The sequence below is a fragment of the Takifugu rubripes genome, chromosome 13, assembly GCF_901000725.2.
Source record: "Takifugu rubripes chromosome 13, fTakRub1.2, whole genome shotgun sequence".
Taxonomy (NCBI): Eukaryota; Metazoa; Chordata; class Actinopteri; order Tetraodontiformes; family Tetraodontidae; genus Takifugu; species Takifugu rubripes.
The window spans coordinates 17,092,980-17,119,086 of record NC_042297.1 but is presented as its reverse complement, the minus strand read 5'-3'; the positions used below and the strand labels follow the sequence as shown (position 1 = coordinate 17,119,086).

Sequence of the window (26,107 nt, the reverse complement as noted above, 5' to 3'; positions counted from 1 at the left end):
GGATTAAGTTGTCAAATGGCGTTTCCTGACTGCCCCCGCAGCACCGTTAGCCCACACAGGCGTGCAAACAAAGTTTTCCTATCGCCACACATGACAGTGTCACACATTCATGTCGCCGGCGCTCCTCATGCAGCTTTGCGTGCGATGGGTTGTTTGTTTCTCAGCTCTCCACTCTGCTGTGTCTCTCATTCACGCCTCCCAATAGACATTTCCTGTTAAACACGGTGCAATAGATGCTGTTCGGCGATTCTATGAATCCCTTTGTGAGCATACAATAGCTTTGGAGCTGTAGTTTAATACAGGATCGGACGCTGTGGGTGGCAAAACGTCTAGAACGAAACACATCCCACGGATTTTAGGTCGTTTCAGTTCATTGTTAAAACATAAATTGTAGATTCAGGGGTCATAACACGTTATTCAATTATTTAATTAGATTTGAGCAAAATGTTTTTAGTGTAAAAACCTGCTTTAGTTGTGGGTTTTGGGTTATTCTTATTTTTATATCACGCATTAGAACATTTGGAACGCCCGCGTCCTCGCTCGCCACAAGTATTGTTTGCTTCCTGTATGGGAGGCTGCTGCTGCGTGGCTGCACGTTGGATCACCGTGTTTATGAGCGCTGTGCCACACTTTTAGGTTCAGGTTCCACACTTTTAACGGATCCGTTGTAGAAATCTGCAAATAACACCCACACACCCAACCAGTCATGTTACACAAATACATTTAAAGATAATATAGACACACATACAATATCATTTTACCTCATCGGACCTGAACAGAACAAGAACCACAGTGACAGCTGTCATCTGGAACCTGTGGGGAAAAAAACGTTTGTCGAGACTCTCAAGACCCTTGCAAATGTTCTTCAAAAAGACCAGAGGAACTCTTGAGATCACAAAGGTCAGAGGAGCATTTAAGGAACTACAGGCTACACTGGCCTCAGTAAAGGTCAACCCTACAACCCCACACAGGAGAGACAACAAGAACACACACATGAAGGTCAGAATTATTTAATTATCTGATGCTACATGTGAGAAATCTTCCCAATACATGGCCTTTGTATTACATATTGTGTCTCATACTGTATCATTTAATATCTGCACATTTGGGTTCATTTGTTCCTGCGTTACTGTTCTCGCCATCGGCCACCAAAGCAGAATAAAACAGCCAGATTTGGGGCAGCTGTGTTCACTGATTGGCTTCACTGTACGTGAGACTTCAGCTCACATGTTTGACTGAGAGGCTCCATGTTTTTTGTCACATGTCAAATTCACGTGTCGCGGCCCGATTCTGGGGATTTTCTTGCTTCTACTTCCCTCCTTTTCCCCCTTTCCTCCAGTGGATTCTTTTTTTCTGTTTTCATCTCCCTTGCTCTGGGAATAATAAGGCTGACTGCTATTTATATGCTCAGATGCCGGGGAGATCGAACCTCGTGGGACTTCTTTACATCTCTCCCTCTTCGCTCTTTCTCTCCTTCCTCTTTCCTCCTTGTCCTCCGTGTTTGAGCATGTGTCATTGAACCATATAGCTTCATTGCACATATTATAAATAAAGTTTAAAGATCAGTATCCTCTGGATAAATGTCTAAACACAAAGAGTTACAGATATTTTAGACTGCATAGGTACGAGCCCTCATCAAGGAGTCCATATTTGATTTCTTTCATCTCAGACTGGTTCTGTTGATTTTTGACCAGAAGTTGAGTTGAGGATCCATCTGACATTTTTTTAAATGCATTTCCGGACTTCCTGTTGTGATCATTAATTTGCATCTCGGTGGATTCTGCCCTCAACCCACTCGTGCATTTGTTCCGCCTTTCAAAGACGGGGGTGCGGAGTATGTTTTTGTCGGTATTACCATCAGTAGCTGCAGTCGGCAGCCAGACTGAAAGGCTTGAGATATTCCCAGAACAACACAGGCACTCTGCGCAGCTCACACGCCACCTGGCACCAGGAATATGACATCAACCTACCACAACTCCATCCCATCTGTGTGTGGCTGCATGTTTATGCCTGTGTGTGTGTGTGTGTGGGGGGGGGGGGGGGGGGGGGGGGGGGGCTGAACGCAGGATATATTTCCATATTTGCACTTCTGCAGAGGTCAGCTTTGTTCTCGTGTCCACACACCTGTGCCAACCATCCTCCCATCCTTTGTGCGGCCTTTCATGACTCGTGTGATATTTGCCTCTCTGGACACGAGGACGGCACCGGACGTCCAACTAAGCTTGAATTTATATTCCAACAGCGATCTCGCAGGCAGCTCAATCAACAAGAGACTGCCTCCATTACATTCCCAAATCCTATTCTGTTGGAGCAAATACTATATGAATAATTAATAGTAAATATTCGATTTTGTGCCTCCTCAGCAGCCCTCCAGTAACATATCCCCCCAAATTCAGCTGTCTTGACATTCCTGATAAACAGATGTGCTTTGTTTAACAAAAACTGGAGCTGACGGCATCTGGTTTTTGTTCTGTTATACTGTTATTGTTTGTTCCTTCTTTCTTTCTCTCCGTTAGAGCGACGTTGTTATCAAAGCGATTTTCTCCGATACGTCTGAAAATCGCTCTGGTTTCTGCAACTTTCCCTTTGAAACAGATTCATTTGTTGTAATGACCCAGTGAGGTGACTGACACTGACGCCGTCCTGCTGTAAATCTCCTGATCTGTGAGAAAAAGCAATGGCAAATCTATTGATTATTTAAGTGATTCATTTTCATTTAACAGGTGGTTTCCATTCAAATTTTTTGAATTTCACATGTTATATTGTATTTGAATAATATGAGAGTGAAGTCAAAAGCGGCAGCGTCTGTGTAAGTAGTCTTTGGAAAACCGTCTCAGGTAAACTATTGTACTAATGTTTTTGATAAAAACTGCATTTTAAATTGGAATTGATTGTTCACACAGAGATACAACAGAGGCAAATGTTACGTACAAGTGCCCCCCTTGTTGCTGCTTGGAAACAGAGGTGATTTTTAAAAGTCTTCCAGCTCTCAGGTTTGTTGCATCCCTGCAGGTCCTGCCCTGGTGGGGGAGGTCAGGAAGGACTCGGCCTCTCACAACAGCATCGCCCTCTCCTGGTCACAGGTCGAACAACCGCCTTCCAACATAGTGGACTATGAGGTCAAATACTATGAGAAGGTAGTCTTTGATTATCAGCACAGACAATACATCTGCTGCAGTTGTTTTCACATCACATTACACCAGAAAGGGGTTGCAGAGCCTCTCTACCCGCAGTGCAGCGTGCATTATAACATCCATAATCCCAAATGTGCTGAGGCGTCCGTAAAATGTTGCCGTCTCTGCTGCGCCCGCCCTCTGCGCCGACACTTAATTGGCCGCAATGTATGTATTGTGTCCCAGACATCGCCGGGAAGATTTCTTTACGGCGCAATGAGCCCGACCACTTCTGCTTATCTGCTTTTTAGGCGCAGGAGCGACTGAGCTACTCGTCCACGAGGACCAAAGCCCCCAGCGTGGTAATAACAGGCCTCAGACCCTCCACTGTCTATGTTTTTCATGTGCGTGCTCACACCGCTGACGGCTACACAACTTACAGCCCTAACTTTGAGTTCTCCACCGCGGCTGAGGGTACGTATGTGTGTGTGTGTGTGTTTGTGTGTTGGGGGGGCTGTGATACATTCACTGTTTAAAACCAAGCACAGAAGGACAGGAAAGAAGTGCAGGCTTTAATCATACATTAATAGATCAATAACTCTCCAATCCAAGGTCGTATTTATGTGTCCAGTCCAGCCACAGATCAGTGAAATCAATCAGTTCTTTATCAGGCACGAGCCATTTATTTAAGTGATTCTAAGCCCATAAATTCATTCACCATGATTCTAATCCCGATGTATGCGGGAGAGCACGGCCTCCTACAACTCCCTGACTTTATATCCCATAATCACATGGACTGGGCATCGTTTAAGGTGCTACAGCGGCTGTGCTGCTGCAGGATGGTGAAAGGACTGCAAGTGTATTTCATTTAGATTTGGGTGGTTAATAATGCACCTGACAACCAACCAAAAGACAGATGGGACAATGAGATTTTTGGGTCGGCTTTCTGTTTTGAGGTGTTTGTTTTCTTTTAAATTACCTCAGATCCTGATGTTGCTGATCAGGGTCAGGTCCTGGTGGTGGTCACAGCATCCGTCGGAGGCTTCTCCCTACTGGTCATCCTTACCCTCTTCCTCCTCATCACTGGCCGGTGAGAGATGTCATCAAGACACATGCACACACAGACACACATTTCTATCTTTGTGAGGACTTTCATAGTCATAACACATACTCCTTAGGTTAACCCCTGAACTCTAACCCTACCCCAATACTAATCTAAACCATAAAACCACATCTTAACCTTCAAACAGTCTTTTGAAGTTGTGGGAACCAGCCAAAATGTCCTTACTTCCCAAGAATGTCCTCACTTTGGTAGATGAATGCAGATTTTTGTACTCAGAATGTTGCAAGTACAAGAAAACACACACACTTCCTTGCTTCTCTCCTGAGTAAAGTTACAACCAGAAGTCTCTTAATGGACTCTGTGTTGCCGCCAAGCAGACACTCCTATTTTCCAACTGGCTGAACCAATTTTCTGCCTAATTACTCAGCGTGTAATGCATGTACAGGCAGTTTACCTCATTCCATTAACTTCCACTTGTTATCTAAGGCTTTTGTCTTCACTCTCCTTCTGGTTCACAGGGTTTGGCTATTAGTGGCAGGTATTAATAAAGAGTGAAAAGTGGTCCAAATTCATGTCCGTGCAAAGTTTTTCCACGGCAAAATCGTGGACACCTGTCATCATGCAAAAATAGTCCTTCTAATAGTCTCCTGATGGACATTAAATACTTTGAGAAGCCATCAGTAAAGCTCATGTGAGTTGTCTTTTTTGGAACTGATGGGTGCCTCCTGGTAGGAACCAGGTGTACAAAGTGAGATTAGCTTAATGGAAGTTTTGATTAAGAAAATTAAAGGATCATAAGTATTCCCTGCACAGACTAAGTAAACAACTTGCTTGTAAGTGCATCAACATTTATCAGGATTTGCTCGAAATCCTACGAGAATAACACTGTTTCAACAAATTTCAGCCATTAATGTGATGTTTAGCATTTAATGTCCTTGAAAATTTGTCATCTGTCATCTCTAAATGTGCACCTGGCCTTTTTTTTTATCTAAAGTATACTTGCGATGAGGATGTTAGGAGTGATCAGAGCACAGCTGAGCTTTCAAAAGAGGCCTCTCCATTAAATGTTTTGAGCTGTTCAGAGAGGATTGTATCCAGCTTTACGGGAAAGACGACAAAAACCCTGCAATTTTTCTTAAATATGTATTTTGCTTTGTGTCTAAACACCAGTTTAAGGCCAACTGATGTTGGAAAAGTCAACATTTGCTGTGCGTTATTGTATTTTGATACATCTTTGCTTCTTTTTTCCCTTGGATGAAACAAATTTATTCTGTTGTGAACAATATTACCTGATTGCTACTTGACGGGCACTCAGTGCACGGAGCATGAAAGCCTGAAATTCGAAGCAGGATAAATGCAGAAACAGAAATGGAACTTCATAAAGGCGAGAAATGCTCTCAGAAAATGACGCAGACAAAGAGGAAAATGGCCGAGACGTTTCCGTGAATTCCCAACAGCCATGATGTGGCGCTACAGGCGGAAGCCTTTTAAACACTTTTATGTCATCTGACAGAATTGCTAAATGTTACACTGGGTGTGTTTTAGAGGGGATAGTGGTGAGGAGGAGACTTAAGGTGCACGTCTGTTATTTTATTTGGAGATGAAGATGATGATTTTCCTCTTTGTACAGCTGTCAGGGCTACATTAAGGCCAGGATGAAGTCTGAAGAGAAGAGGAGGACTCGCTTCCACAGTGGACACGGTACCTCATATGACGTCTCTACGGCTAATCATGTCATAACGGTGGCGTTCGGATGTATTCTGCACCTCTAGTTTGACTCCCTGAACCATGATTCTATTACGATGTCAGAATGCACGTTTTTATTTTGCAACGGTTTTGTTCAGGCTTTAGATTTAACTCAAAAGTAAAACTTCCAGAATGAAATGTGTTTTTACTATAGACATATAACAATTAACTGGAAATAACAATGAAAAGCTTTGAGAAACAAACTGGACTTTCAGGGGGAAACAAGTTTTAAATCGCGTTTCAAGTTAGGATAGAAAACCTATGTTTTGGTGTCACCTTCAACCATCCAGGACTCACAGCGGCTCCCACAAGCATGGATCAGGATGAGTTTTTTTTCCTAACCACAATAAATGCAGGAGTCCCTGTGAGGTTCTACGGTTAAAAACAGTTATTGATTGTCTTCTAGAGGCAGGTGGCTGCAGGGAAAAAGGTGTGGTGTAATTTACTGTGGCGTTAAGGAACAGCTCTGGGAGCTTTCAGGCTGAGGCCTGCTGGGGGAGCACATGTGTGGCTCCTGAGACATCACTGCCGTCTGGACATTTTAGGATTTAGGATCGATCGACAAGAAAAAAAGGCACAGCTGTGAGCAAAAGTGCTGTCATTTGCTAGCATATCGACAGCCTCTCAAACCGAGACGCGATGAAAGCGGCTCAGTGTTCCATGGGTAGAGGTGTTCCCGCAGTTTGCTTTGTCGTTTTACTTTATGTGGAATACAGAACCTTTTATTGTGCCGCATAGCTGTCAGAGGTCGTGTTCATCTAATTAACCAACCATGCACTGAGCGGCAGAAGCGCCATGCAGATCGACGCCAGCAGACTCGGCAATCTGGTAAAAGGATTGTTCAATTTCAGAGCTGAGCCTGGAAACCCCAGAGAGCAACTTAGTGAACAGTCTGTAAACTTGAATCTATTTTGGGTGAAGTAGTTCAACCAGTAAAGACTTTTTAAAAGTTAGGAGGTACATTTAGTCCCCAGCTCACCAGCCTGAGCTGTGCCAGAGGGAACTTTATTTGGTCCCATCCTCAGTCAAGAGCTCAGATGCTCTTGGGTATTTTTTATTTATTTTGCTCTTTATCCCTCAACAGAAATATATAAAATGATTACAGCCTGGCGCATTTAACTGCCTTTATACCCTCATATAGTTAAACAGCAACATTATTTTTCTTGTTTGTGAATTCTGTGTGGAGCTGAAGTTCATGGTAATAACGTTTTACAGGACACATGAGAAACAGTGTTCTCTTAAACACTCATTAATGGCTTTCTACTAATGTTTCTGCTATTCTAGTTCCATTCTCTGGAATAAAGACGTATGTGGACCCAGACACGTACGAAGATCCCACTCAGGCTGTGGAGGAATTTACTAAAGAGATAGATTCCTCCTGTATAGGCATCGACAGGGTGATTGGTGCAGGTAAGGTCATTAACCCCAAGTTATCCACTGTCTTATTATAGATATAATTTCCTCAAAACGATACGGAGAAAGTTGTGTACGTTTGAAATATTACAGTATTTCTTATTACAATAACAATGTCAGACCTAGTAAATTTTCAGATGGAATTTTATGGCTCCTTTTAAAAGGCTGATTTTAAAGCCATTTGCTGTACTTGTAACTGCATAAAAGTATTTGATGCTTGATGATTAGCTCTCTATAATTCCATTGCTGCCACATGGCTCCCTCTAGTGGACGACACGCGTGCCTGCAGTGATTCTCGCATGGCGGCCGTGTGTATTTCTTAGTTTTCACATTTGATTCATTGTATTGAGAAAAAAAAAAAAGGTTTATCCCTTTTATACAAAGATCTTTCCACATTCTTTCTATTTTCATTCAGCTGATGCTTTAATCCCACAGCGGAAAAGGGGGAATTGAACTCCTGCCTTGCATATACTGTCTTGCTCTGACAGGTGAATTTGGAGAGGTCTGCCGTGGTCGGCTGCACACTCCTGGAAGGATGGACATCACCGTGGCGATAAAGACGCTGAGAGCCGGCCAGGGGGAGCAGCAGAGGAGAGAGTTTTTGCGTGAGGCTTCGATCCTCGGGCAGTTTAGCAGCAGCAACATCATCAGGCTGGAAGGAGTGGTGACCAAGAGTAAGCTCAAAGACCGTCGCCGTAGCTTCGTTCCTCTGCTCTTTGCTCAAATCCTGTCGTTTACCCCACCTCTCAGGTCGACCTGTGATGATTGTGGTTGAGTACATGGAAAACGGGGCGCTCGATTCCTTCCTCCGGGTGAGCGTCACGTGCAGAAATTCATTTCCCATAATTACATAACGCTCATCTTTTTTTGTTCTACACCCCCGTCCGTCTCCTCCAGTCACATGATGGTCAGTTCACGGTGCTGCAGCTGGTGGGCATGATGCGCGGCGTCGCCGTAGGGATGACCTACCTGTCAGACATGGGCTATATTCACAGAGACCTGGCTGCCCGCAACATCTTGGTGGATGAAAACCTGGCGTGCAAAGTGTCTGATTTTGGAATGTCCAGAGTCCTGGAGGACGAGGGCGAAGAGGCCTACACTGCTACTGTGAGCATAGGACAATTACACCCGCACATCCTAATGGCGTCAGGCCAGCCAACCAGGCTCTTTCTGACCACTGACCATCTCTGTGTTCCCTGTCAGGGCGGGAAGATACCCATCCGCTGGACAGCCCCAGAATCCATAGCTTATGGGAAATTTTCCACAGCTAGTGACGTTTGGAGCTACGGTATCGTCATGTGGGAGGTGATGTCATACGGAGAGAGGCCCTACTGGGAGATGTCCAATCAAGATGTAAGTGGTCGACCCTTGAACTCCGTCCAGAATGAGGCGTCTTGTTTCACTGACTGGCGCCCCCCTCAGGTTATTTTGTCCATCGAGGAAGGCTACCGTCTGCCCGCGCCCGTGGGCTGCCCCGTGACTCTGCACCAGCTGATGCTGCACAGCTGGCAGAAGGAGGCCAGCCAGAGGCCGCGCTTCAGCAATGTGCTGTCGTTCCTGGACAAACTCATAGTCAATCCCAGCAGTCTGATGGAGGATGTGCAGAGGTGAGGGCACGCTGAGGACTCGTCTCTCCCATCAGACATGCGTTGACCTGTTTCTTTATTGTGTATTTGCCCCCAGTTTCTCCGAGTCCCCGGATGACTTGCCCGACTACCCTCTCTTCATCTCCATCGGCGACTGGCTGGACTCCATCAAGATGTGCCAGTACAAAAACAACTTCCTGGCAGCAGGATACACAACCCTGGATTCCATCTCTACCATGAGCATGGAGTAAGTCGCGCATTAACAACCGACAGAAACATGATGCTGTAGGAAAGGGTGGATAAGAAGCTGTAGAGTCCCGATTGTGAGTGTTGCTTTTTCACCATGTTGGTCTCGGCCTTCAGTGACATCAGGCGCATCGGGATCTGTTTGCTTGGTCACCAGAGGAGGATCATAAGCAGCATACAGTCTCTCCGCCTGCAGCTTCACCACATCCAGCAGAGCGGCTTTCAGGTGTGAGGTGGTCCCTGGAGGAGAGACTGTTCCTGCCCAACCGGAGACCACTGTCAGGTGTAGCAGGCTCCACCGCTGGATCATACCTGGGTGTAGTTCCATCATCTTCTGGATCGTCATCAGTACAACCGCCACAACGACCAACCTCATCGGCCAGACGTGGTCTCCTCGTTTTCTCTGCAAATGCTCGCATTCACTTGAATTTAGGACTTATTTTTCTCTGTCGTCTATTCAAGTGTCCACCGATACCTCTTCTCTTTTTAAGTGACAATCCAACCGTTTCTATTGACTTTGAATGGTCTCAAGTCTTGTTACCTCATGACCAGAGATGATCATTGTTTGGGCACGTGAGGCAGCCTGTCTCTGAGAACCAGTGAGGGAGAAATAAAGACTGACTCACAGAATGGTAAAATACAGAGTTTCTGAACTAAAGACCACTGAATGTCAAAAGATTTTATAGAGATGTATGTTCTATCCTCATGATGACGCTCCGTGTCTTGTATCAAATCGTCTTGTGAAAATTGTACGTTTTATTCCAAATGTTGGTTCCCCAATAAACAGCGCTATTTTAAAACGTTGTTTTCTCGGTCTGAAAGCACCCTCTCTTGGAAATGCACTCACATGTGCGGGTGTCCATGGATGCACACTCAAACACGCTCTTGTTATTCACTCAAGAGGCGGACAGACACGTTTTCTAGACGTGAAGAATCGTCAGGTGAGTTTGTCAAATGGGCGCTCATGGGAGGTCATAGATGAAAAGCACGGCATTCTTTTTGGGATCCCTGTCAGAATCATATTTTCGTTTAACGATTGAATGTAACACTGTTTGTCAAATTAATGCAACTAAATGAAGGAACTTGCAATGAAAGATCCTCTTAGATATGGAATCATTATATAGTTGAAAGATCTTTGAATGTGTTTTGTGGTCTGTTTTTTCCCTCCTATTAGTGTATCAGCATTCTTAAATATCTTTATCAATTTGCATCATTTTCACAAGTATGCGTGCATTACCTCGGTTGGCCTGCAGGGGGCAATCACGAGCCAGCGCAGCGGTCTCCCAGCAACGCAGTGTAAATACCCGGCTTTTAGCCAGCCTCTAATGCGTATAAGACAGAAGCAAAATGAATGAAACGCTGGATTGAGCCGGGCGATTTAATGAACTAGCTGGCGGGGCTGTGATTGCATCTTTGGGGGAAAATCCCATTGCTCAACTCAACTGCAGGTAACCATCTACTCGAGAAAGGATTTTACAAGCTAACATCGACGCTGGCTAGCGTATTAGTCCTGATTGCTTCGTAACTTTGCAGCAGCCTGTTGAGCTTTCGACATCACAGCTTCGACTTTGAATTGATATCGTATTTTTTGCTGCCCAGTTAAAGTAGCAACACGACCAGGAAAGCTACAATACTGATTACAGTTTAGCTACCATGTAGGGTTGGCTAAGGAGCGCTAGCAACAGTAGCAACAGGAGATTAGCTGGTTAACCATAGCTGTCGCTGAGTGTTACCATGTGATAAACCCGCAAGAGCCAATTAAGCATGTTAGCTTTGTTTATGCTGAACGATGTATGTTCGTTGAAACTGCACCGGGGCAATTTTCTGTATCTGCTCTAATCTTTCTGGCTAGTAAAGACACCAAGTTATCCTGCTAATGGCATCTGCAGGTGCTGATGTGGGTTGAAAACATAATGCCAGTGATGCTGTGAAACCTCTGCTTACACTTTATTTTTGCTGGTTTTCTTGGAGACAGAAGGAGCAGCAGGTAGTGGATGAGTAGCCAATGGGGCTGTTTGATAAGTTGGCAGGATGGCTGGGCTTGAAGAAGGAGGTGAACGTTCTGTGTCTCGGGCTGGACAACAGTGGAAAAACCACCATCATCAACCGCCTCAAGCCCTCCAATGCAAGTCACCGCAGTTGTTTGCTTTCTTATTTTTACTGATTTTGATATCCTGTAATGTCCTATCTAACCATATGATTTTCCCCAGCTCATTTGTGCACATCAAAGTTATTTACTGTTATCTTTCAGGCTCAGGCACAAGACATTGTACCAACTATTGGCTTCAGCATAGAGAAGTTTAAGACATCCAGGTCGAGAACCTGAAGCAACATTTAACATCAGTGTCATGATCAGCAAGCACATATAGCTCACACATAACAACTTGTCTTTGCAGTCTTTCCTTCACAGTCTTCGACATGTCTGGACAAGGCAGGTACAGGAACCTGTGGGAGCATTACTACAAGTGAGTGTGTGTCGCAGCTTCAAGTGTGATCAATCCTCTCTAGTTTTTGTGATAATTCAGGGATCCTGTGATCCATTTCTGTTGCTCAGGGAAGGACAGGCGATCATCTTTGTCATCGACAGTGCAGACAAACTGAGGATGGTGGTGGCCAAAGAAGAACTGGACACATTACTGAACCACCCTGGTCTGTGGCTCCTCCGCCACGTCTCTTTAATGCTCTTTATTTGTGTGAAGTGGTCAAAGCTGGATAATATTTAAGACATTTTGGTCTTCCAGTCCTCCTGCAGTTATTCTGCCACTTTATCAACGTGAATTCTCTCTCTGCCTTCAGACATAAAGCACCGGCGGATTCCCATCCTCTTCTTTGCCAACAAGATGGATGTCAGAGACGCTCTGTCGTCAGTGAAGGTCTCGCAGCTCCTGTGTCTGGAGAACATCAAGGATAAACCCTGGCACATCTGGTAGGAACATCCTTTCCCAGATTTCTCTGTGCAGACAGTGATGAACAGGAAAAATACAACCGTTATCAGTCGTCGCCGGCTGCCTAATCAATACACGTAATTTCATCCTAAAAAAGGGTGGCAGTTTACTTTTATTGAAACTTATGGGCTGTTTTAACAACATTCATTTGCAAACTGAAGTACAGACTGTTGCTCTCTCCACGAAGCCGACGCGTTCCTCACAGCGTTGTTGTGTTACAGCGCCACCGACGCTCTGAAAGGAGAAGGTTTACAGGAGGGAGTCGACTGGTTACAAGGTAGGATCAAAGTCAAGTGTTTCAGTCTTTAGCTGGTGTGGACGCCCGCACGCAGAGTTCACACAGCCAGATGTGTCTGACAAACTGCTCCTATTTTTTCTTTTCATCATCTTCGCTGCTTCCATTCACACTCCTCCATAGATCAGATGACTCAGTGAGTACTTGGTGGTGGCCCCGTGTTGCTTTCATGGTGGAACACGACTGTGCTGTGTGTCTGTGACCCGTTTTATCGTAACCGAGCACTGAGCAGAAGTTACACCTCAAAGATTCTGACAACATCCATCTTCTACGTTTCCAGTAGCACCAGTACACCCACACACTCCTCCGCCGGAGCCACCTAATTAATCCCCCTCGTTTCTCTTTTTCAGATCAAATCAAAACAATCAAAACATGAGGTCATGAGGTCACGTCGCCGTCTGTGGATGTCTTCTACAAATGGGTTTGCCCCGTTTTCAGCTTTACGGGGGGATTTAATCTTTTATTAAGGTACTCTGATTCCTCCTGTATAGATGTCTTTTACAAAAAGAGCCCCTTGTATATATTCCGCAGCAGAACTTTATGGGGGGGTGGGGGGGGGGTGTAATTACTGAAAAATTTGGTGCGTCCTAAAATGTCACATGATCAGGCTGCAGTTTCTCTCCTGCTTTTTAAGTAGCTACATGTTGAATATTGAAATTGCTTAAAATGTTACTTCATGTAATAATGTAGGTTCTGTTTTGATGGCTACTTGTGCTAAGAGTTTGTGTATTTAACTTATCTGTGAAAGTGTGAATTAAAAAGAACGTTCACTTGATTTTTGTTTTCGTAGCTGAGGAACCAAATGCTTTATATTTTTTAGATGTTTTTTTTTTTTTATTGTTTGCCTTATTCCACCCAAGAATTGAACAAAATGCTTCACTTCCTCGATAATACGGTGACTTTATGTAACTTCAGCAAAGGACAAACAGTGACACATGACAGTGCATCTCCAGGAGGGGAAAAAAAGGAATAAAATTTGAATTTAGAAGAAAATCATTGTTTTTTAAGTGCACTAAAAGTGACACAAATAATGGTTTGACAGTGTCACCGATTTCAGGAGCTACGGAGATGTTTGAAACACGCCTCTGTCACTCCTGTGGGTTTGGCACCACCGATCTTGTCCATTTTGTTCATTCTCTTTAGGTTAGTGCTCTCTAATCTGGAAAATTCTCCATTTATAGAGTTTGTAGAAATGTTGAGACCGAGAGCAAGTTTAACTCCATTGAAATCTTTATCATCATTAGCTTAAAAGTGCGTGATGCTGTTTGCTGATTTAAGATTTTGCACATATTAGCAGTTTTAGATCCATTAGGGAGGATTGCGTCGCTTCACCCCGATGTAATTTCCATAACGGCCGCTGGAGGGCACTGAAAACCAAAACACCAATTCTAAAATCTCGGGTGGACACATCATCTTTGATAATGCTCAAATTAACTGATGAAACAGTGGTGTTGCTGTAAAAACATCTCCAATAATGCCATTTAGATTTATTTCTTATTTATGTCGATTGGGTCTTTGTACGAGTGTCCCCTTCCTCTGTAACAAACCCCTCCAAGTGCAAAATTCATTGTCAGAGATCACGACCTCGTCCACTCAGGTGTGTGTATGTGTGTGTGTGTGTTTCCTTCTTTTCAGAGAATAAACTGCTGTCAAGTGTTTGATGACTGACTGGTGGCTCCATGCGTGTTCTGTAGCGTCTCACCAACATCTTGAGCGCTGCCAGCGACAGCTGTTCATTAAGCCCAGAGTCCTTGAGCCCCAACAGTTTATCTCAGTAAACACTGATTCCAGGATGAGCTGATTCCTCTCGTTAGATTTTGCAGCATCTTGTCTCATTCGTGGTGTGGAAGGGGAACGTTTGTTTGCAGGTAGTTTTAGTCGAACTCGGCTCGGCTGTAGTGTTCAAAAACATGTCGGATTCATCCGGCGCCATCTGTGAAATATGCGGTTAGGAAACGTTTCAGCCGTCTCCGGGTGGTTTTTCTCTTTGGTGTCAATATAGCAGATTCCACTCTGAGTCAAAGAGATGACTGTAAACTAATCAACCTAATTTCTTTTTTTTATAAATCCATATTTTGCTGTTATAGCCATCTCCGCTGCACAACCAGGGGACGGTGTGCACATTCAGCAGGGTGAATTGGTTTGTCATCCTGTCCCTTAATGAGTAAATAACTTCTCCATTAGTGTGTGTTGGTGTGTGAGAGAGAGACTAAATTATGAAATCTCACTGCTGCTCACAGGATCCATTCTAATTGGATGCCTGTCAAGTTTGACAAGAGTAGCCAAGATTAAACGCAGAGACCATAAAATATTCTTAGTTTGTAGATCTATTATATATATATAGTCAGCGTGCAGCTTAATTGCCCAAAATGGATTGAAAAATCTTTCACATTGAGAAAAAAAACAGAATTAAAAGGCTTAAGGTTGCATTTAGGTAGCTCCATCACTTCCATCACAGCTTTCTCCCTCTGGAGTTGAAGGAACAGCGTTTTCTCAGACTTTAATTGCAGTGTTAAGGTAAAGATTCGGCTGAGCGGACTGACAGCGGACTAAAGGCCACACCGAGTACTTTTGCACAATTAGGCGGCTGTTACGCACTGGCTTTGAAGGAGAAACAGCCATATGAAGCACAAAGGCGCCATAGAATATTGGTTATATGACGCATTACATTAAATGCTTGGTATTAAAATCACACCTTGTTTATGTTTTTAAATAAAAATGTCCATCCAGCCTCATTACTGAGCGCAGGAATCCCTCCTATCGGCCTCCACTCAGCTCAGCCAGCGCACACTGTGACGTGCCTCCGCGCAAGGTGCTCATTAAAAGGGACGTTTGCTTTTCCTGACGTGTGTGTCGGTCCTCTGACGTTATCTACCCCCTTATAAGCCTCGATTAGCCAACCGGGAGACCACCGCCAACCTCTCCACTCACTGTTCCTCCGCGTACTAAGCCTCCAACCGCAGTGCTGCCTAGCTGCCTCCGGGGTCCCAGCACATGAGTCCAGCTACAATTCAGGTGAGTAATTTGTCCCTTTCTTAAGCTTTTGTGAATAATTTAACTTGGTTTTTAAAGGAGAGCAACAGCCTTGAGTTGAGAATCTTGCTGCAATATCATTTGACAGTGCCGGTGTGCGTAATTTCAATTTTACGCACACATATACGAAAGAAGATAAACTATTAATATGTTCGATGGAATTCTTTTGGATAAATAATTTCACATCCATTGGAAGTAAGAAACCTCCTTTTTTCAAAGGTATTCTTTTAACAAGCTTTCCAGCTTCTCCTCTAGTGCGCTTTAATTGTTACCAAGGAGGAGGCGCTCGCCACGAAAAATCAGTGCTGAGTTTAAAGTCACATCAAGGCGCAGCAGCGAAAGCGCACAACACACCAGCTGGGTGTTATTAAGGTTTTATTATTTTAACCAAATTTTAGTGAGAAAAGTTTAAAAAAAGCGCTTTGTCTTTTTGGAACTATAATCCAATTAGAGGTAATATATGTAAACTTTTACTTACCGAAACAATGTGTGCCAGGAGACGCGAAAGTGAATGCTAAATGATATGGGTGAACATATTTGGCCGTATCTTTTGCGCGTCGGCCAGGTCTCCATGCCCTCCCGTTCCTAGCGAAGACCAGTGCGACAATGACCATCCATGTAGAGGGGCTGGTGGCTATCGCGGTCTTCTACCTCTTGATCCTTTGCGTGGGAATATGGGCGGCAGTGAAGAACAAGCACTCCGGGGAGGCGGAGGGCACCGACCGCAGCGAGACCATCATGGTCGGTGGGAGAGACATCGGCTTGTTTGTCGGTGGATTTACTATGACAGGTGAAAAACAACAAAACAAAAACAACTGCATTTATAATTAGCAAACACACTGTTCTGTTGGAAAAAAAGAATGTGTGGGTCTTATTATACTTGCCTCTTTAAATGTGTGTACTATTAGATTGTCTATATTTTAATCGGACCCTCAGCTCACTTAGTTGAAGGAAAAGTAGATCCGCTCTCGGAGTGATTTGTGTTACCATCAGGGGAGAAAATAGAATTTGAATAATATAAATCCTTTGAATTAATTTTTAACATTAATCACTTCGATTTATTTCCCTGCTCACGTGTGCGTGCATGTGCGTGTGTGTGGTTGTTCCCAGCGACCTGGGTTGGAGGAGGCTACATCAATGGCACAGCTGAGTATGTGTATCTGCCAGATTATGGCCTGGCCTGGGCGCAAGCTCCCTTTGGATACGCTCTCAGTCTGGCTTTAGGTGAGTTCATCTATAATCATTAAAATGCTAAAATTATTCCCACTGAGAGGTCAGGGAAGGAAGCACTGCAGGAGTCAATCATCTAAATGTTCCTAAGAGGGCTGCAAAGGGCAGAGATGGTGGAGGTAGTGGTCTCCTGTCTCTGGATGGCGGGGGTCTCTCTATCGTGTCCCTCCTCTGTCGCAGGTGGCCTGTTTTTCGCTAAGCCCATGCGTTCCCGAGGTTACGTCACCATGTTGGATCCATTCCAGCAGCTGTATGGGAAACGCATGGGCGGCCTTCTCTTCATACCTGCACTGATGGGTGAGATCTTCTGGTCGGCCGCCGTCTTATCAGCCCTGGGTAAAAATCCGCCGTGTGTGTGTGTGTGTGTGTGTGTGTGTGTGTGTGTGTGTGATTAACTCTGATTTTCTCGTGACCTTAGGAGCTACTCTGAGCGTCATCGTGGACATCAACATCAAGATGTCAGTGGTTATCTCTGCACTCATCGCCATCTTCTACACCCTGGTTGGAGGACTTTATTCTGTGGCCTACACGGATGTGGTGCAGCTTTTCTGCATCTTTGTTGGCTTGGTAGGTAAAAAGACCACTTAAAGGGGGATTTTCCAGACTGAAGTAAAAGGTGTGAGGAATAGTGGTGAAACAATAACACAAATTACTCAAAGAAATGCACTTGCCCAGCAAATCTGCCAGTAAATGTCTATAAATCTACATTTACTGAACATGAATATGCTTCCGTTATCGCTCCAGTTGTTTGGAAGGGTTTAATCTCTGCAGGAAACATTCTGGACTGGACAGTATTGTGTGTAACAGTTGTAAGAATATGGTCTCTGTCTACAGTGGATCAGCGTGCCCTTTGCTCTGACCAACGCCGCCGTGTCAGACATCACCGTTACCGCCGTGAAGCATGTGTACCAGTCGCCCTGGAGGGGCAGCATCCAGAAGGGCGACACCTGGGTCTGGATCGACAACTTCTGCCTCCTGGTACAGTTTCACCAAAGCTCTGAAACTGTGACGAACCACTCCGAATTTTTTTATTCTTACATCGACATTTGTGCGTCATTTTTGAGTTCAGGCTTCTGGCGTGCACGTGATAGAGGGACGCCAAGTCCGTGAAATGATTTCCTCTCTCTTCACGTTTACTGCAGATTCTGGGAGGGATCCCCTGGCAGGTGTATTTCCAGAGAGTCCTGTCTGCCTCCTCAGCTACCTACGCTCAGGTTCTCTCCTTCCTCGCTGCGTTTGGGTGCCTGGTCATGGCTGTTCCCTCCGTCCTTATTGGAGCGATTGGGGCCTCCACAGGTTAGACTTCTGACAAATAAATGTGTGTGTACTTTAAGGCTACAGAGTGGGGACATGGACACACAATTCATGAACTAAGGGACTTTTGAAAACTAAGGTGATTTTGGCTGTTGCTCGTAATGTCAGTAGGCTTTTTGAGGGATAACGCTTGGGTTTAAGGTAACAATGGGGTTAGAATTAGGGCCAGGCATTTATTTGTGAAAGTTGGGGCTCGGGATTACATTATGTCAATAAAAGTCTTCGCAAAAATAGAAGTTCAAACGTTTGTGCATGTGTGTGTGGGGGGCTTTGGAGGTAGGGGGCCTTTGGAAGGGTCCATGCTGCCCTTAGATCTGAGAGTGGCTGGTAAATAGCAGCTGGTTCACCTCATCCATAATGAAGCAGTAATCCGTTTAATAACCTCATTGCTCATGTACATATTACATTAGACAGAAGCAAGGGACCAAATTAGAGGTTTGATCTCAAGATTTTCAGGCCTCCAATTCCTTTTTGCACATCTGTACACGGAAGTTTGTTTCTCCGTTGACATGAAGTCACAATAAAATGAAAAGGAGCTCTTGAGGCACGACGGTTCTATAAGTATCAGTATTTACTGCCTGTTCCTCCTGCTCAGACTGGAACCAGACCACCTATGGTCCCATCCCTCCGAAAGATAGAGAACAGGCGGACATGATTCTGCCCATCGTGCTCCAGCACCTCTGCCCACCGTTCGTGTCCTTCTTCGGCCTGGGCGCGGTGTCGGCCGCCGTCATGTCGTCTGCGGATTCTTCCATACTTTCAGCCAGCTCCATGTTTGCGAGGAACATCTACCAGCTGGCCTTCAGGCAGTCGGTGAGCACCTGTCTAGCACCTCATCTTCTGTCTGATCTCGTCTTTGTCTTCATCCGTCTCCTTTCTTGCTCCAGGCGTCAGACCGGGAGATTATCTGGGTGATGCGCATCACCATCTTTGTGTTTGGCGGCCTGGCCACGCTGATGGCGCTGGTGACCGGGACGGTTTACGGCCTGTGGTACCTGAGTTCAGACCTGGTTTACGTCATCATCTTCCCCCAGCTGCTCAGCGTGCTCTTCATCAAAGGCACCAACACGTACGGCTCGGTGGCGGCCTACCTGTTTGGAATGTTTCTCCGCATCGGTGGAGGCGAACCCTACCTGAAGCTGCCCCCTTTCATCTACTACCCCGGCTGGACCACCGAGCTGCGCTTTGACCACATGACGGAAACAATGGAGGAGGTCGTCATTCAGAAGTTCCCCTTCAAGAGCGTCTCCATGCTGGTCTCCTTTTTGGCCAACGTTGCTTTCTCCCATCTGGCGAAGTACCTGTTTGAGAGCGGCAAGATCTCGCACAAATACGACTTTCTCGACGCGGTGGTGTCCAAACACAGCGGGGAGATTATGGATAAGACCACGCTCGTGACAAGGGGCAACAATATCGCGCTCTCCGAGATGGCGCCCGTCAAGCCTCGGCTGAGCGTGACCTTGGCGGCCGCTTTTACCCGCCGTGACACGCTGCCAAAGGAGACGGTGGAGGAGGAGGAGGAGGAATCCAGTCCCGATTCCTCTCGCCACGATGAAGAGTAAAAGGATGAAAAAAAAACTCGATGTGATTTTAAGAAGAAAAGTGACGCGACGGAGCGGCCGAGGAACTCATTACGCTGTCAAGAAGAATTAATGACAAGGAAACGCTGTTCTGGCCGAGGATCACGGAGAAGCATGATCACGTTTGTGGAGGCTGGATGACAACCACACGCAACCGTCCGGATGTTCGGTTGAAGTATATCTCATTACAATACATACATATAGTGCGTATAGATATTTGACTATCCTGTACCTTCTTTAGGAAACTCCATTTAGAGAATTTCAACATTTTTCTTTCCATCGTTACATGAAGGTGCTGCAGGATGAAACAGGCGAATCTCTGAAGGCAGACAGCACAAGATGAGAAGAAGCTTATTTAGTTCTTCAGTGTGTGAAACAATAGCAATAATTTACCAACGCGTTAAATCAAACCCTGAAGAGAACCAGGACGTGATGGAAAACAGGATTTTATAGCTTTATTATACCAGATTAGCAGCGTTGTGTCATGTGTAGCCCTGGAAAAAAAAAATCTGTAACGTCATAATGTGAAATCTTCCAGACTTCCTTTATAACAACACCAAAACAACTAAATGTTGCTCTTTTGTCAGGGCCAATCGCATCTTTAATGTATCATCAATTATAATCAATCAACGGAGGAAACATCCGTGTATCACGCTGAGTAGATTATATAGAAGCAGTAGTGATGGTAGTCGACTCGAAGCATTAGCTAATATTGTCCTTGATGTCCGTTTTATTCCCGAGAAGCCGTGTAAGTTAGTGATTACAGTTATCTGTTTGAACTGCCTTAATGAAGCTCATTAGAGGAGGTTTTAATTTCCGCACTTGTCTCTGGACTCTGGTCTGACTGCAGCGAGCAAAGACTAGAATATGAATGTAACCTAAGCAGAAAATCTATGTGTCTGTAGGCTAATTCAAGGCTAAATCGTGTTTTGTGGTTTTTTTTTAATTATTATTATTTTGGCAAAGGCGAGCGGTGGCAGATCAGCACGTCTGTGTCTGTGAACGCGTCGGTACCGGCAGGTGTTTCTCTGTGTTGTACATGTTTGTGTAAATATGATGGGTTACAAAAGCTATATAAGAGACGACGCTGGTCAAGATTTATCCATATTAGATGGAAGGGGCAATGTCTAAATGTTTATTTATTTTTGATGTCGTAAAAGATGAAACAATAAAAAGAGAACATATTATTGCAGAGTTTTAAACGATGTCAGATCCAATTTATACGGAGCGGAACATGAGAATTTCACCCTTGTTTTTAACAAACATTACGGTTGTTGACGTACAACACACTGTTTGACCTTGAGGCCTGACCTTAAAGAAGATCCAGACTGTGAGGTCATTCCATTTAGAAAATGCACCATCATATCCAAATAGGAAGACTGGAACTAATATTTGTGGTTTTTTGTGTTCGTCAGGAGGGATTCGAAGGTTTTTTATTCAATTCCTCCTGTTTTTCCAGTAGCTCTGAACTACGACGTCAACGTCCTGGTTAGTAAGACGCACTGAGAACGTTTTCGTTAGAAGCTTGGCGTCGGGTTTGCAGCGGCTGTGAGCTCTTTCTAGTCCGTCAGGCCCTTCAGCGAGCTGGACGCTAGAGAACATGGCGGAGAACGTGACTGACATTACAATCGCTTGGCTTGCATCTTTGTTCCCCTGCGTGGACGCAGTGAAAGACAGCATCCTAAAATAGCTCCCGCTCTCCACTTATTTACATTACCTTAAGTGCTGCTCTCTCTGGTCTGGAATCCTGGGAGGAGCTATCCGACGCTGGGTGGGGCCATCGATGGCCGGCCAGCGCCGGCGGCCTCGGGCGGGGTTGGGCCTGGGGTGTCGCCTGCTGGCGCCTGTCGCCATGAACCCCCACCAACCCCAGCGTGCCGATGGGAATGATGCAGGTGCCCCACCCTTCCGCCGCACTCCTCCCTCCACCGCCGACGACCTTTTCGGCGTCCTTGACGTCCATCCCGTAAAAGGTAGAAAAGGGAGGAGAAAGAGAGAGAGTCCATCTCCATTCATAGAAAGCACCCGAGAGCACTCACCATAATTAACAATTAGGAAAGAAAAGCAGCACTTGTCTGGGAGCCAATCCACTTATTTATGGCTTCACGTTCAAGGGGCAGAGGGCTGGGGGGGTGGGGGGGGTGGGCACCAAACCAGAGTCATTCATTCACAACTTCTGGATATTTTTAGAAGTGATGTATACATCAGTGATGTTAATCATGTAGATTATTACTGCCGGTGTTTGTTGGCTTTACCAACAACTGAAGCCACCAGACAGTCGGTTCTTCCTCCGGCTGTCGGGAACGTCTAGTGTGGCAAATATCAACCAGCTCTCCTCGGATACGCTTCACTTCCTGACTCGTACGCCCAGACAGGAAGAGACTTAAAAAAGGGTGGATTTCTTGGACCGAAGGCCCAGTTAGCGTGCTTTCTCTCGACGTGCATGAATGAGAGCTACAGGAGGACACTCAGATGGACATCTATCGCTGGCAGGAGTCGGGAATAACTTTAGAGCCGACTCGCCGCAAGGTGACTGTCACTGACTTGATTTCCCTTTCATAAGACCTTTTTTTTTACCCTTAAAGCTGTGACAGTGTCGCGCTTCGCCCTTCAGAGTTTGTGTGGGATGGTCCAGCTTTAGAATTCCTTTTAATTTATTTGGACAATTTGAACACGTGTCCTTGTTGGATGCAAATATCAGATTTGTGACCGAGGCGCCGCCGCCGCCACTCGACAGGCCGCTATTTATGCCCCTTTTAAGTAACATCCGCTTTGATTTAATTACAAAGCAGATAATTGAAAGTATGCAGCGGGGCGAGGAGGGGGACAAATCAAGTGGAATAATCTTTAGGGGAGGAGAGATCATATATAAGCAATACCACAAAAGGTTGGGGGTGAGAACAACCGCGTTTTATTTGACTTTCAGCTGTTCTATACATGAGCCAACACGCAGAAGGCTGCAGGATAATGGCAGGTCTAATTGTTTCCCATATATCTCTCCATCTCCTGCATTAGTCCCTGCAGAGGAGCATCTTTAGCAGAATGAATGGAGCTGCTGCTGTAATCGAATCAGCCCAGAGAACTTAATTATGGGAGCAGCTTTGTCTCCCGTCAGGCTGCAGGTAGACGGGCTGAGACGCTCCGCAGGAATGAGACAAAAAATGAAAATCAAATATTTCCTTTAGGTCTGCCTGGATGTTCCTTTTTATCATTTGTTTTATTGCTAATCGAGAGCTTGCTGGGATCATAAAGAACACACGACTCATAAAAGACGATAAATACGAACCAACGCTATTTTTACGGTCTGATGACGTCACTGTCTGAAACGTGCAAGCTGGACCCGGACGACAAGGCTGGAGGCGGGGACCAAACTGGACACCCCCTGGATGCGAAGACCAGAGATGGGAGGATGGGGGCTGCGAATGAGACAAATGAATGAAAACTGGTGTCATTGTGGCCTTCTTAGAAGATTGAATCCACATGTGATTTGAAATAACGTTAAGACAAACAGATGTTTACCAGAGCTCCAGTGGAGAGACATTAGGGCCTTCTATGACACCGTGTAAAACGTCCCTCTTGTCCCGTCTCTCACTGAAGGCAGGAAGGAGGAGGCGGCCTGGATGGACTGCTGTGTTTCTTCATGGCTTCAGAACTCAGAATAATGTACACTCACAAAAGTGCACATCAGCCCCAGGGGAGCTTTCACTCTGAATGAGGGCACTGAAGGAGGAAGGGGAGATGAGATCCATGTGAACCGCACTCTCTCTCTCGCTCTCTCTCTCACACACACACACACGCAGACACACAGACGCAGAGCAAAGGTGGGGGTGGCTGAGACACACAAGCACACATACACGAAAATAAACTTTTGTAGACAAAATAGTACATGCACGTGGAAAGTTGCCACAGTTTTGCACCAGATGAACACAAGCGACACAAGGAGGACGAAGAGCGAGCAAAGAAAAAGGACAAAGACGAGAAGAAAACGTTAGCAGGGTCTTTTTGCTCATCACGACGCATCAGCCTCTCTCAGCCCCACCCTCTGTGTGTGTGTGTGTGTGTGTGTGTGTGTGTCTGTGTGTCTGTGTGTGTCTGTGTGTTAATATCTGTTCCCTGGCTGAGTCCGAGCCAGAGGATCCATTAGAGCTGATTGAGGAGCACAAGGGTGCAGACGTAACCCCGAGAGAAGGTGATGAGAACACACCGTCTGGTCCAGTCACATAAAGCAACAGAAAGACCCCCCAACACCACCACACACACAACCTTCTACTTCTACCTTTGTGGGGACTTTCATAGACATAATACCTTAGCCTAACCCCGACCATCCCAACTAACCCCCTGCCCCTAACACACCCGGACATTAACCCATTTCTAGCCCCCCCACCGCCAGTAAAATGAGGATGCTGGTTCTTAATATGGTGTAAACATGAGAACACACACCTACACACACACTCTCCCTGTATAGTCAACATGAGGACAGAGCAAATGTGGACAATAGCAGGAATGAAACTCAACGGCTTCACTCATCATTAATTCTATTATTCGAATCACGCTTGAGGGTGAACTCACAGTTGTCCTGTATCCTCGACTGATGCGCGTGCGCGCACACACACGCGTACAAACGCAGTCTTCACTCTCACACACGACTGCACTCACATTTCAGCCAGTGTCCCTGGCCTGAGCACACTTATGTCATCACGCTGCGACTTTCTGTGCAGAGACGAGGGGGAGTTCATGTCATAAACTTTCCAATAAAAAACCCCAAAACATTTCTTTTACTTCTCAGATCTGCTTGACCTGACCCCCCCCCCCCCCCCCCCCCCCCCCACCCACACACACACACACACACACTTGACTCAGCTTTTCTTCTCTGTTTGGAAGAGACGCTTAAATGTGCATCCTGGGTGTTTTCTTTCACCTACATTCGCATCCGCCTGTAGCGTTGATGTTTATGCTCCTGAATCCTGTGACATGGGATGAGGTCACGCATGACAGCGCAGAGCGAGAGAGGAGTAGCGCCCAGCGGATGGGGGCCACGGAAGTCCTGTCAGGTCTTTCTCAAAGTCCTCTTTGATTTGTCTTCCGCAGTCTTCGTTTAGATAAAGAATTAGAATTTAATTTGTCACATCAGAAGACGTAAGCACAACATTAAACTGTAAACTTGGACGATCACAGCAATGATGAGTGGTGTGTGTGTGTGCGTGTGTGTGTGTGTGTGTGTGTGTGTGTGTGTGTGTGTGTTTGTGCTTGCGTGTGTATGGGGGGACAGGTTTATAGCTGCTCTGAGATCAGCGTTATCGTGAACAGATAAAGGTCAGTATTCAAGTATGCTGTTCACTGGCCGCCACTAGGCGGCGCACTATTTCTTTTACTTCTGCGGATGGGTTTGTCGTTTCACATATTAGAATAAAAAGAAAATTCAATTACAGTTGAATGCTACATGTTTTCATTGATAGAGTTTTCTTTCTTTCGTGATTTAAAAAAAAATTGTATTTATTAATTTTAAAACAGCAGTTTTTCTTTACTATGTTGGTTATTTCTACTTTTTTTTCCACTATATGCAATTTTAAACCCACAAAATGTGGGTTGTTTAAGCACACCAAGACGAAAGAACCCTCAGAAATTGAAAAATCTGCAGGATTACTGTTGAAAAGCTTTACATCTTTCATCAAATGACCTCCCTCCAGAGGATAACGGTAACATCTCACTGACATGAGGTCGATGAAAGAGCAGAGGCTTCGTTTTGGGAGCATTTTAAGTGGTGCTTATTATTGTGCAAAACATTATTTCGTGTTTAATAATTATAACAATTATGTATGTGTGATAATCAACCTTATTGAGAGAGATACAAACAAATAATAATAATAATAAATATATAAGCTATTATGCGATTATATATTCTTGCCACTAGATGTCAGTGTAATACAAAACATTGTGTGGTCTATCGTGCTCAAACTCATGGAAAACAAATTTAGAATTTTTAATTTAAAATTTTTTAACTTGTAACTGCAAGACAGAGGGATTAAAAATATCTCCACATCCTGTTTTTTTATTATCTTCTCTTCCTTTTTTGCTCTATCTCACTTTTTACTTCGAACGGCTGCGTTATGTCTTAATCTTTGTGTTATCTTTATTTTTTAATGTTTAGTTAGGTTTAGTCAGCTTACTAAACATAAACTCAGTATCTGGAACTCATATCTGTGTGAGGGGGAGGTGGGAAAAAATCCAATTTAGCAACTGACTTTATGGATGGACCTCATTAGAGATAATAATATCTTAGATGCAGATTTTACAGGTTCGAGGTTCCTCTTTCTCGTCTTATCATATTATTAGTATCATCCCAAATTAGCTTTCGCTATCAGTATTTATTTGACAAAACGTTTTTCTACCTGTTGATGATAAAAGCGCAGTTTGAGTGTAGTGATACTTTGCAAAAATGATGTTTTTAAGATTAACATGCACACTTTAAAAACAAAAACAACCAACAGACATAATTAAGGACTTTTGGGTGAAGTCGCCCTTTAATGTGACCGATCTCCTCCT

At 44.9% G+C, this 26,107-nt stretch overlaps 3 protein-coding genes across 6 annotated transcripts in view; all 3 read left to right on the top strand.

The window, feature by feature from the left end:
- Nucleotides 1-9,962, top strand: part of LOC101080137 (ephrin type-A receptor 6-like) — a 29,418-nt gene extending 19,456 nt beyond the window's left edge. Inside the window, exons 9-20 of the mRNA XM_029846228.1 lie at nt 3,013-3,137; nt 3,425-3,587; nt 4,098-4,203; nt 5,807-5,877; nt 7,207-7,332; nt 7,824-8,009; nt 8,086-8,147; nt 8,233-8,442; nt 8,539-8,688; nt 8,758-8,942; nt 9,019-9,168; nt 9,285-9,962. Coding sequence (XP_029702088.1) covers nt 3,013-3,137; nt 3,425-3,587; nt 4,098-4,203; nt 5,807-5,877; nt 7,207-7,332; nt 7,824-8,009; nt 8,086-8,147; nt 8,233-8,442; nt 8,539-8,688; nt 8,758-8,942; nt 9,019-9,168; nt 9,285-9,399 — 1,649 coding nt within the window. The 3' untranslated portion in view covers nt 9,400-9,962. The remainder of the gene's footprint in view (nt 1-3,012; nt 3,138-3,424; nt 3,588-4,097; nt 4,204-5,806; nt 5,878-7,206; nt 7,333-7,823; nt 8,010-8,085; nt 8,148-8,232; nt 8,443-8,538; nt 8,689-8,757; nt 8,943-9,018; nt 9,169-9,284) is intronic.
- A 460-nt stretch (nt 9,963-10,422) lies between these two features.
- Nucleotides 10,423-14,073, top strand: arl6 (ARF like GTPase 6). 4 transcript variants are annotated; one of them, XM_003969668.3, is made up of 8 exons: nt 10,423-10,615; nt 11,143-11,292; nt 11,419-11,480; nt 11,564-11,632; nt 11,722-11,816; nt 11,964-12,093; nt 12,334-12,389; nt 12,758-14,073. In XM_003969668.3, the coding sequence occupies exons 2-8, from the start codon at nt 11,173-11,175 to the stop codon at nt 12,781-12,783; spliced, it is 558 nt and encodes a 185-aa protein (XP_003969717.1). In that variant the 5' UTR covers nt 10,423-10,615; nt 11,143-11,172; the 3' UTR covers nt 12,784-14,073. The 4 variants fall into 4 exon arrangements, with proteins under 4 accessions (XP_003969717.1, XP_029702089.1, XP_029702090.1 ...); XM_029846229.1 differs by having other exon boundaries at nt 11,139-11,292; XM_029846230.1 differs by lacking the exon at nt 12,758-14,073 and adding an exon at nt 12,531-12,749.
- A 1,204-nt stretch (nt 14,074-15,277) lies between these two features.
- Nucleotides 15,278-20,772, top strand: LOC101079909 (high-affinity choline transporter 1-like). Its single transcript, XM_003969909.2, has 9 exons — nt 15,278-15,422; nt 16,006-16,230; nt 16,551-16,664; nt 16,851-17,006; nt 17,089-17,237; nt 17,505-17,648; nt 17,813-17,966; nt 18,580-18,797; nt 18,872-20,772. Exons 2-9 carry the CDS (start codon nt 16,047-16,049, stop codon nt 19,544-19,546), a joined length of 1,794 nt encoding a protein of 597 aa, XP_003969958.1. The 5' UTR covers nt 15,278-15,422; nt 16,006-16,046; the 3' UTR covers nt 19,547-20,772.
- Nucleotides 20,773-26,107: the final 5,335 nt, after the last annotated feature.

Excerpts from the sequence above, each read along its gene's own strand:
- LOC101079909 (XM_003969909.2), top strand. The coding sequence starts at position 16,047 with ATGACCATCCATGTAGAGGGGCTGGTGGCTATCGCGGTCTTCTACCTC. Across the intron at positions 16,665-16,850 it reads CGCTCTCAGTCTGGCTTTAG|GTGGCCTGTTTTTCGCTAAG; the intron begins GTGAGTTCATCT and ends CCTCTGTCGCAG. Across the intron at positions 17,007-17,088 it reads CGCCGTCTTATCAGCCCTGG|GAGCTACTCTGAGCGTCATC; the intron begins GTAAAAATCCGC and ends TCGTGACCTTAG.
- arl6 (XM_003969668.3), top strand. The coding sequence starts at position 11,173 with ATGGGGCTGTTTGATAAGTTGGCAGGATGGCTGGGCTTGAAGAAGGAG. Across the intron at positions 11,293-11,418 it reads ACCGCCTCAAGCCCTCCAAT|GCTCAGGCACAAGACATTGT; the intron begins GCAAGTCACCGC and ends GTTATCTTTCAG. Across the intron at positions 11,481-11,563 it reads GAGAAGTTTAAGACATCCAG|TCTTTCCTTCACAGTCTTCG; the intron begins GTCGAGAACCTG and ends TTGTCTTTGCAG.